General features: G+C 38.9%; 1 protein-coding gene across 1 annotated transcript; it reads right to left on the bottom strand.

Moving 5' to 3' along the window:
• Nucleotides 1-474: 474 nt before the first annotated feature.
• Nucleotides 475-9,484, bottom strand: GMFB (glia maturation factor, beta; the record flags this gene model as incomplete). Its single annotated transcript, XM_010285905.1, has 6 exons — nt 475-2,372; nt 4,292-4,365; nt 6,590-6,672; nt 7,699-7,748; nt 8,708-8,757; nt 9,388-9,484. Coding segments are annotated over 6 exons (426 nt in total), but the record flags the coding sequence as incomplete, so codon positions are not given.
• Between the last annotated feature and the right edge of the window lie 1,926 nt (nt 9,485-11,410).

Below are 11,410 nucleotides of genomic sequence, written 5' to 3'. Positions count from 1 at the left end.
TCGAGGGGCAGCACCCAAGGCACAAAGTCCTTAAGTGGAGGCAACAGGAGCATCTGAAGAGAACTGAAAAGAACTCAGGCTGAAGATATAGCCATAAGTAGCAATATTTTCTTGGCAGAACATGGAGTGATCCAGAGATGAAGAATCAAATTCAATCATTTGACTGCAGCAGCTCCTCCCTTCTCCTATTGAGACAGGCCCTTTTTACAGTTATTTTTGTCCAGACCTGTGCAAGCAGCAGTTGGATGCTGGCGGCCCACCAGTGTACAAAGTACAATGAGAAAGATTAATCCAGTTTTCCCCACTGCAAATCAAGCCGAACGTTACAAGTGGGAGCTTCCCGCTCACCCACACTGTACTTTGACATGCCTTACCTTTAGCACAATGCCAACAAAACAAGATTCTTGCTGTTTCAGGACTGATGCTTAGAATGACACTATTCTTTAAGCCAAAGTCTAATTTATACAATGTTTGTCACAAAAGATATTGTCTTTATTGATCTGTAGTACAGAATGATCAAGCAACAGTTTCATAATGAACATTTTTTTTGTCCAGGGAAATTAAATTGTTTTTCCAGTTCACTACGTTAACACAGAACTTTAATTACAAGCCTTTCTTTCCCGCACTGAAAGATCAATTTAATTGGATCATTCTAACATCAAGTCAGATTCATATACAAATAAATGAGCAGTAACATCAAACTAAGAAGAGATTTACCAACACTGAGGACCTTTGCAAATGAATTCCTTGTGATCTTAGAGGAATTAGTGTTTTAACACTAACACAACATATGTTTACAAATGAAAAATACACCTTCTTTCAGCAAAGGTTTCACAGCATGAAATACTGGCCTCCAAATTTAACACTGCATGCCTTCTCAAACACATTTGTTAGGGCAGCTGTATTTTAAGGTATGTTATCAACAGGAAGCTGCTCTTACGCAGATACTTTCAGTAACACAACAAACACTCATGAGCACAATAGTGAGATACTGTCACATGAGCACTCCTTTTGCCACTGCATGGGCTGAACATGTCCCATATCAGCCAACTACTCTATTCAATATAAAACAGACCTGTAAAAAGACTGGTCATTTATAAAAGTTAAATACTATTTTCACATTAGAATATTTGCTGTTTCAAAGAGATGAACTGTAAGTAAATGAAAATTAAATTATCACTTATGCAAAAGCTTTGTCTGGAATGTAATTTTGACCAACAAGTAATTAAGAAAGTTAGAGACTGTAATTAAAGTACTCCAAAGCTATGTATGGCCAACTTTTATAACAAGAGATATAAATCATTCATTATCATGAAAAACTTTAACCTCCTGACTCCTACAAATGGAGTAGATGACTGGAATTTCGAAGAAAATGAGAAAATGAGGTTAGCTTTTTTTTTTTTTACAGATGTCAACTGCAACACTAGGCACTAGGAAAAAATGTTACTTGGATTCTTTAACAAAGCGTTAACCAAATTTGTAATAAGTGGCAGTGTAAAATTCTCAAGTCATTTTAAAGCTAACAAATAAAGGCACACAGTATTAACAGGTGTTCATATAATAGGAAATGAGAGAGGTAAACTTCTTAACAGTGTAGTAAGTTATATATGCACGACATCTGGTACAAGAGCAACCAGAGTTGTAATTCAGCCCTTAGTTATCACCTAGTTCCTGTAAGACTATATTAGCAAGAGAACTGGACAGTCAAAGCTTTGCCCTGAAATTTAGTAAAATTGACTCAATCTAAGGAATTACTGGAATGACAAAAATCCGTTCCAAGAATTTGAGAAAGTTCACATGGACACAATGGAAAGATAAGTGGATGGATTTGCTGTACAAAGATTTTGTCTTTTTAATACTAAATGATTCCAGGGAGTAGTTTTCAAAATTGAGAAGACATTAAGTCAAAAAGTCTGAAAAGTGACAGTACACGATTTCTGCATATAAATGGCTAGTATATGTCATAAGGATGCATTTGTAGCTCAGAAAAAGTTAGCGTCAGCTTCCAAATTATGTTTGCAGATAGTTATAAATCCAGAACTGAACTGTTTTAGTTATAGAAATATTAGTCACAAGAGTGCAAAAGGAGTCCCTGCAGAGGAGTATTCCCTTTTAACAGGTACAAATAAGGAAACACCTGCAAAGATTTGTTACTTCGAGGAGACAGACCTGCTATTCTTTGCACAAGAGATATACTGCAGGAGACAGATGTAAATACAGTGCATTTTTTAGATGTAAGTATTCATGTCTGGTTCCAGTATTATCAGGATGGTACATAAATACTTATTACAGAGGTTTTCTTAATGGAAGAAGCCCAGTTTCTCACGCAGCCATTCTTCAGTTAGGTCTTCTGTATTTCTTATTTCAAATACCTGAACAAAATTGCATGGCATAAATTCTTGAGGTGATGGTACTTGAAAGGCATAAGCATACAATGCAATCAATACCTTTCCACACAAGTTGGTTGAGCTGTCATAAACCAGTAACCAATCTAGAGTTTTCACACGCTTTCTTGAAAGGATCGGTTAACATTCTAAAGTAACATCAGTGGAAAAATACACAAGACTAAGTGGCAAGGAATATTACTAACTTGAACAAGAATCCCATAATTCCTATTTCTAGACTGCATTCTTCTCCTTTAAGAATATGTGAGAACAGCACATGTACTACATTTCAAAGTTACTCTGAAATGTCATCATCTCATATGCATTACCTCAGCAAGAAGATTGTCTATTTGAATACAAATGAATTTAACCTCTGGGCTGAATTAAGCCCAAAGTTCAGGAATTTTGCTCAGTCCCAAGACACAGTTATTCCTTCTTTGAACTGAAATAAATCCATATTATCCAGTAGCATAGTGTTTTGCCAGTAAGAATCAAGCCTGGGATACCTCAGAATAGAAAATTGTCAAAAAAAAAACCCCAAACCACCAACCACTCAACCAGCACTGATTTTCTTTTTTTTTTAGTAAAAGATAGAGGAAAAACCCAAAATTCAGTGTTACAAGAACAGAACAGCTTAACAGAAGCCAAGCTAATATGCAAGCCACTGAAAAAAATAAGAGGACTCAGTTGAGTCACACACAAAAATCACACCAGGAGGAAGTCACAGCATGAGCTAAAATGAAACATGCCTCAGTAAGTGGCAAGGACAAAGCACATTTGAAGAGCAAGTAAGCAACCCAAACTGTAAACAGGCTCTCTTCTCCAGCTTCAGAGGAAGATGATCATGGACCTCTATGTCCAGTCCTAGGCTTTCATTCAAAAGCCTTTAGACTAAATTTCTACCACTTGACAGGTGATAGTAACTCAAATACCGTTAGGCTTTCACCTTCTTAGCAACTCTTCCTTCTCACTCACTGAAAACTGCCTTCCTCCTCAAGGAATTCTTCCTTTCTATCAAAGATGTTAGAGTTCTCAGGCCTAAGATGCAGTTTCAACTGACTTAAAAAAAGATTCCTTGGGGCTGTACTGATTGCTTCCACCATCTTATCTTCTGCTTCCCTCCTATTTACTCCTGTCAACTTGACGCCTAATTTAAAACAGAAAGGTCCTTTCTTACAAGGTACAGCTAGAGGAGGTAGTTCACAGTTCTCTTATTGACCCAATACGCATTTTTACTGGGGTGTTCAAGTACTCAGGATGCGGAATACCAAAAGGGAATGGTGCTGTTGGGGAATGGTGAAGTCATTTCACGTTGTATGAAAAAGCCGAAGTGACCTCTTGACTATTTAGCTTTACCGGTTGAAACGAAAACTTTAAGAAATCTAGGTGCCAATTAAAGAGATATTTCAAAGATCTCCAAAATGACAATTCAGTGGCAATTAAAAAAAAAAAATATATCTAGACCTAGTGAATGCAGTGATTTCTATTTCTTCTGGTCTCAGTACTGGAGGAGGCAAATGCAGGAAGATTTAGAATTGTTCAGCACTTGGCACATGTGTTACTTTTTCTGAAAGTTATGTTCTGCAAGCATACAACCCCATAAACCATGCCGCAAAACTAGTCTGTAGTTCTATACTAAGACTTCAGTCTATTCTTCCCATCAATAAATTCATTCTCCAAATAAAAGACATCCATCCTACCGATGGATATTTTAGTTTTAGAGAACACTGTTCTTCCTGTACCCTAAAACTCCAGAAATCCCCACATATATTCTCTCTTCAGTCTTCCTAAAACAGAATCTGTTCACTGTAATTACAGTCTCGTAACACCCTTCTTGTGATAGGTTCAAGCAAGACACAAAACAGCTTTTGCAATCTGCATTTAAGGGGGAGATTAGTCAATTATACCTTAGTGAGTTCAGCTGTCTGTACAAGCTTATTCTTGCTTCCAGCATACATCATCTGCTGTTCAGGCTTACATCCTGTAGTTGTGTGGAGGCAAAAAAAGGGTTTGTTTAGTTATTTTGACTGCAACACTTCAAAAATTAGATTTTTTTTTTTTTAATAATAATAAAAAAAACTTAACTGAAAGCTTAAACCTCCATTCAGAAAAGTGACCTACTTTATATACATCATCATCCTTGCTCTTACTTTCATATCTGGTACTTGAAAAGCATTTCCAGAAGTAATAGTTGTGCAGGTTGAATTGGTGGTCTCAACATGCACCTGCTTTTCCTGCTTAAAGCTAACATCAAATATCGCAGCAGTCAAACTTGAATCACAACAGCCAGCAAAGCAGTACCTCCCGCCACTACAGTGGTGTGCTGACTGCACTGCATTCAATTCTTTGCGCTCTTGCTCTTTCTGGAAGATTCCCATGTCTTTCCTAGTTACACTTATACAGACCTTTACAGCATATGCCTTTGAGCTGGAGTCAAACAGAGAACGAATTTGCTATTCTTTCCCCTAATCTCTCCCCAAATTCTCCAACTGAATTGGTAGCTCAAAATGATCACCCCCCCCATCCCCAAACACAAGAGCAACTTCAGCCACAGCTGAACTTAAGTGCTGTTTAGGGACCTAACTAATGGTTCATTGTTTCTGACTCCTGTATGAGTCTAACCACTAACTTATGTTTGCAGAATTTTTTTTGAGACTGAAAACCTCAAGAAAAAAAAAGGCTGTTCTTTAGAAATTTCTTGTTTCAAAGTTTCTAGATACGAGTGTACTTTTAAATCTTGCCACCCATAAAAAACATTGTCTAAGCTCTCTTTTCCTATGAAGTATTACAAGACTGCCTGCTTTGCTAATTCAAGGTCTCAGAAAGTTTCTTAGTGTTATTCTAACTCACAAAATATCTATCATTCTGAAGAGAAGGAACACCCAGAACATTCATACAAAGATGCTCACGTAACTACAGAAGAGTATGCTCACCAGTTGCTAAACTCTTTTACCTACCTACTTATTCTAGTTCTGAGTAATGAAGGGTAAAACAATGCCACCAGTTTATCTTCTTCTAGAGGATAACAAGGATAATCCAGTAATACCAGCGAGCTACCCTATTACAATTCAGAACACAGATGGAAGCCACAGAAACAATTCAGCTCTGTAAGTCCAATGAAGTCACAGGTTATTTGGCGTCTATTAAAATTACAGTTTTCTGCACAGGTATGTTTATGTCAAGGGTTGCTGTGACACAAGCAGAGGAAGCCACTGCCCATATAAACATGGGATGACCCAAGATTACAGTCTCTTTCTCCTTGAACATTGTCTGTTCACCCAGCACTTTCACCTGCCCAGATCTGGGTTATGGAGCCCTCTTTCTCCTTTTCACCCATAGTTGTGACAGCGCTTTAGACCTTCACATCACAGCACTATTTGGAGGCATGCTCTGTTGCTGCCCATTGCATATAGGGCCCCTGGAAAACCCTCCTCTCTAGTCCCATCCTAACCCTTTTCCAGAGTCCTGTTTCTTTCACAGGTAGATAGGGGTTCCCATGCCCTTCTGAGAAGGAGAGGAACTTCCTCCCACCCAGTCACTAACATCCGGATAGCAAGACGGACAGAGGTGAACAGAAACCTTCGTGAACAGAGGTGGCATCTGCCAGCCCTCTCCTCACTCATTTCCTGAGCCTTGTCTAGTCATATTTTGAGGATTCCCGAAGATTTGAGAGTGTCAGGAAACACATGAGGTTAAACCTACATGAGTAGCTGCAGAGTGCTCCAGGCTCCTTTCCTTTACAGGAGGGTGTTGCTGAGCACACCACTGAGAATGCAGTGGGCAGGCACATTGAGAAAGACACACCTTTTGGCCAGCTATGCAGGAAACGAACACTTCTGCTCAGCCTTCAGAAATGGGAAAGAAAGAATCTCTTCTATCATAGTTTCTAAGTGCTCTAACTGTAAACCCCAGAGGCAGTGAAAACCTCCAGCAACTAAGGAGATCCAGGCAGATGAAGTGTTTACACTTGTCATGAGCTGATGGTGAAGATGGAGCTAATACAACTAGCGAGTCCTCTCTGCCAAAGAAGGTCTCCAGCTAATGCCATAGCTTATAGTGCATTGCTTCCAGCAGTGGCATAAGCAAATCTAGCCTTAAGCATCTGAACCACTATTTGAGCATTAAGCACTCATTTTATCTACCAAAGCAAAGAATATTCCCATTTTTACAGCCCACAGTAGCCACCATTCACAATGTTCACTCACCAACTGGACTGGAGAAGATAAAGCACAATGGATAAGAAACTCTTCCATCATCATGCTGATACTTGTAACTATACACAACAAATGTTTTTTCTGAGGTTAAAGAAACTAAGAAATCAATGACTTTATAAGGATATAATCCTCAGTGAACAGAGCCTGATGCAGGCACAAATAAGTCTTGCATTCTAGAAGACACTTTAAATTTGGCAAGTAATTTCACTTCCATATTTGACTTTCAGTGCTGACTATGCCTGTCTTCACCAAGCGCTACCACATCTGGGTGCGAGTGCTGTCTCTGTATTACTCTGTCACATCAGGGAACTTTCATCACAAATACTCTCTCCCAGCTTTGTAAAAAGACTTCCCACACCCACCAATGTGTTTCTGGCTTAATGAAAGCCAAATTCTTTCTCTGCAGATTAAGCACTTAATTGTTTCAGGTGGTTTAACTCAACTTTTAGCTAGGACTCCTGCTTTATAGTCTCCTGCTGCACTATGGTCATAAAAAGAAAGATTCAGAATGGCATGCGGAATAGTGCCAGCCTGCATTTAAGGACAATGGAGGCAAATATTTTCTTCACTTATAACTTAAGTATCCCCCTAATTTAATCTAGTTAAAGAATAATTTACTTGCCTCTTTTTTTTTTTTTTAAAAATACAGGGATTCTTCCCTAGAGCACATGCCTACAGCACTCCCAGAATCAGTAACTGCAGCAAAATAGCAAGGGGGACCTGCTGAGAAAGTACCAAAACAGATCCGAAGTTACACAGGCACTTTTCTGTATTCAGAAGTAGCCACATACAAAACCTGTACATTTTACTCACTTCTTTACATTAACAGCAGTGTGGCTTCACTTTACTTCCCCAAACATATAGTCTAAAAGGAAATAATATCTCAGGAACGGCTTAAATGTGTCAGTCATTGTTTCAAGAAGTGGGACAACTGTTCAGTGCGTCATAAGAACTGATCTCTGATTTATCTCACAAATAAAGCATCAGTAAAGTCACACTACAGACAAGTATTGGCCTAAAAAGGTGAAGTCCAGCTTTGAACATTTTGAACAGCTTCCAGGAGTAAGTAAGAGCAAATGCCAGCGGCACAAGAAGGATATCGAGGTTGTCTCTCAGGCAGCTCATCTTTTAGCTCATCGGGAGAAATACCCTGGTAACATTAAACACAAGCAATATTTGAACAAATGATCTGGCACTTGAAGGCATACTACAAAGGCTAAAGCAAAATAATGGAACAGTGAAACAGCTGGAATTTAGATGTATATCCACAGTTGAACTGACAATGATCTCTCACAAAAATTACTAGAGCAGCTTAAGAAAACTTGTGTGCTAACAGATTCCTATGACTAAACACAGAATTAATGTTAGCATGAATAATCATCCCCATTTTAGGCATAGCGAGTTTAGAAAACATTTTTGGCTCTAGTTGGATATGCTGGCAGCTACCATGCTTTTCTAACTCTGGTGCTAAACAGAAGTAAGCAAGCACACACCAAAAAGTATCTGTTAAACATAGCTACATAAATGGTGCTTTTGAAAAATTCAGTCCTTCCTCCTTAAGCAAGTAAAAAAACATCCCCATTCTATTTAAATGTTACATTAACTGCTACATTCTAGGGAGTAAGAGCTACGGATAATGCTCAAATCCCTGGGAAGGATTTAATTTTGCCCTATGTACCATTAAGAAACACTACACACTGGGCTGACCTTATTATGCCACCTATCAAATTTAGAGTCTGCAGAGGATTAGCAATCCTAGCATCTAATTGATGGCAGATCAGCTCAGAGTCAAATGTGCAGATCTACATGGAAACACAGCACAAATCTCTTAAAAAAGCCAGCAGGTGCCAAAGATGCTTTTTACATAGTTGTATCATAACAGCATTAAAATAGCTTTTTTGTGCAATTAATTAGTCAACTCAATTGCTTCTGCATAGTTCCATTATTAATAGTGCTGTGCTTTACATGCAAAGTGACCATGCATTTAAAAAAACTCATGACGCAAATTAGATTAAGAGTTTGATAACAGTTTGAAACTAAGGCAGTACCTTAGAGACAACAATACATTGCAGGCTGAAGATACTCTTATTTACAATTCATTTAACAAACCTCATGCTCCTCATCCAGTACCACCAACTGCTTATCCTTGTCGATTTTCACTATAAATCAAAATAAAACATAGATCAGTGGGGTTTTTTTTCAATCGATTTATACAACGTATGCATGAAACATTTCCCCACAAGTATATTCCTTGTGCTTCCACTCTGCTGCTTCAGTCTATCCATGACTTCACAAAATAACAGAAGTCGAGAAGCGCGCAGTCTAAGTGCTGTTCATTGCAATACATACACTCTTCTCAAATTTCAAAGACAGAAATGTCAAACTCCCCTACTTAAAGGCTACAAAATTTACAAATGCAAAATGACTGTGCCTTGACATTTTTTACTATCATTTTACAACCAGTGGTAGACTCTGAGCCACAATTAAGTATAAATATTCTACTAAGAGCAAATGAAGTCTTGTATCACAAGAAGCTTACAACCAGTGGTAGACTCTGAGCCACAATTCAGTATAAATATTCTACTAAGAGCAGATGAAGTCTTGTATCACAAGAAGTGTTGCTTTACTGTTAAAATTAGAAGCAGAAATGGAAATACTGAAGTTCATACAAGAAACAAGCTTTGGCTCACATTCACCTGTTACAGCAGCAGCATTACATGGAAAGGAAAAGAGGAGACAGGATTTGATGAAAGCCCTTGCAATTTTTGTTAGACAAGTTTTTAACTTACTTATAATGGCAGCATTGTTGGTTTCTTTACGAAACCGGAATTTTCTCAGTTTCTCCACTAGGTCTTCAGCAACATCACAAACCACCAGAGATTCACTCTAGAAAAGGGAAATGGCAGAAGGGAGGGAAAGATAAATTCTTCGAGTAAACCAAAAAAAAAATCCCCATGTCACGCATACGTGCACATAAACTACTGAAGTGGAACTGCATGCAGCTTGTCCAAAGTTTCAGAACATACACATAAACCAGGAAAACCATGGATGAAAGCAGTTGTTTTAAAAACCACAAACACAAAACACTTATGTTTTACTATCCCTCCTCAAAGCTACACAGTTAACTAGAAATATTAGCTATTCCTGAAGTCGGATTGTTCTCATAGCTCTTCATTTGCCAAGACGAGTCCTGAAATAAAGAAACCTCTCGGAGTGGCAGTAAACTGGCTACAGTCATTTAAGCATTTAAAATTATTTGAGCTACTATTAGTATTTCAGAAGAACAGACAGTAATCAAGGGTCATTGCTTATTTTTACCCACAAAAGTATTAACTGAACTTTTGAGATTTACATATACAGAAAGCATTTAAGACATTTTAGTCAAGAAGTATGCATACTTTCCCCCATGTGCTTTTATGTCACCAATTCCAAGTTTTCAGAAGAAATGTCCAGATAACATATTAGTCATCACACTGAAGATAGGGAAGGAAATGATGATTTCACAAGCAACCATGCAGGTTATCTGCCATTACACATGCAATTTTTAAACTGTACCAAGCCAACCACTGCCATTTTGAGCAACACTTTATACACACAACCTTTATCACCACAGTTAAGAGATGCAAACCAGCTAGACGAAGAACAGTTATTTAACATCTCCAGCTTATCCATATTACTGTATTTGTAAATTCCTAAGGCATCAAGGCTTTTGTGCCAAAACAGCTGTATTTCGAGACTTCTTTAAAAAAAACCAGCTCAAATAAAAAAAATAGCTGCAAGATTGCCTACCACAAGCTCTAATAGAGCTGTTTCACTGAGACAAATTACTGCTTACAAATCAGAAGGTTACTGTTGAAACTCTGAGAACTGTCTCCTCGCGTTCAACATTGGTTTGTTTGTGAGATTTTCCTCAAAAAGCAGAGAAGAGTCTCTGCTTCCCCAATTCCAAAATCACCTTGCGAATATTCTGTTTGTTGTTACTCCTAAAAAGACTTCCACCTTGACCAAATTCTGGCACAAAGTCTTGTGCCTCTGCTTCCTTTTAACAGCTGGAGAGGAAATCAGGCTCTGCTGTGACAGGACAGGTCAGGCACTGTGTGCGCAGCCTTGATTAGTTTGCTTGTCATCCCTAAACTTTAAAGACTGTTCCTGGCTCCCTCCAATCCACAAATGTCATTCATATCCACTCGCACTATTTCAGGAAGTTTCTACTTAAAAAGCCAACAGAATTCCAGGCTGCACTTTGAAGTCGACATTATATTCTGTATCAAATGTGGGGTTTTTTTTACAAAGAAAAAAAAAATCTCTTCACAGTCCTCTAGGCTCAGCTTGGGATAAGAGCCCAAAGCAGTTTCCTGCCATCTTCCAGCAGACACCACAGGGTAAGCAGTGTTCTTGCTCATACCTGTGTAGCCACACAAATACAAATCCTTAAAAGAAGCTGAAGGCTGTGCCTGCAAAACACATGGGGACATCAGATTGAGATCACCTGTTGGGGCTAAGCTGGCTCACCAGTGCTTGGTTTAATAAGAACTGAAGAAAGTCAAGTGGAGAGACGGGAGGGCTGCACAGACAGCGGGCACACGGCCCGAACAGCGCAGTGGGGGGTGTTGCTGCTGGTTAACCTCAGCCACCATTCAGATCAGCATTGTACCTCATGATTTTCAGAAACCGATTTAGCCGTCTGCCCAACAACCGCTGGCAGGGCAGGTCATGGGTTCCTTTTTACACAGCTGTTTCTTCACTCTCCCCCCGCAGGCTGCCAGCGCCCAGCAGAAAACCAACCGAGGAGGTCCTCTTCCCGGCGGGGCA

Source organism: Phaethon lepturus, unplaced genomic scaffold (genome assembly GCF_000687285.1).
Source record: "Phaethon lepturus isolate BGI_N335 unplaced genomic scaffold, ASM68728v1 scaffold16164, whole genome shotgun sequence".
NCBI classification, from domain to species: Eukaryota; Metazoa; Chordata; class Aves; order Phaethontiformes; family Phaethontidae; genus Phaethon; species Phaethon lepturus.
This window is presented reverse-complemented; position numbering and strand designations above follow the sequence as displayed.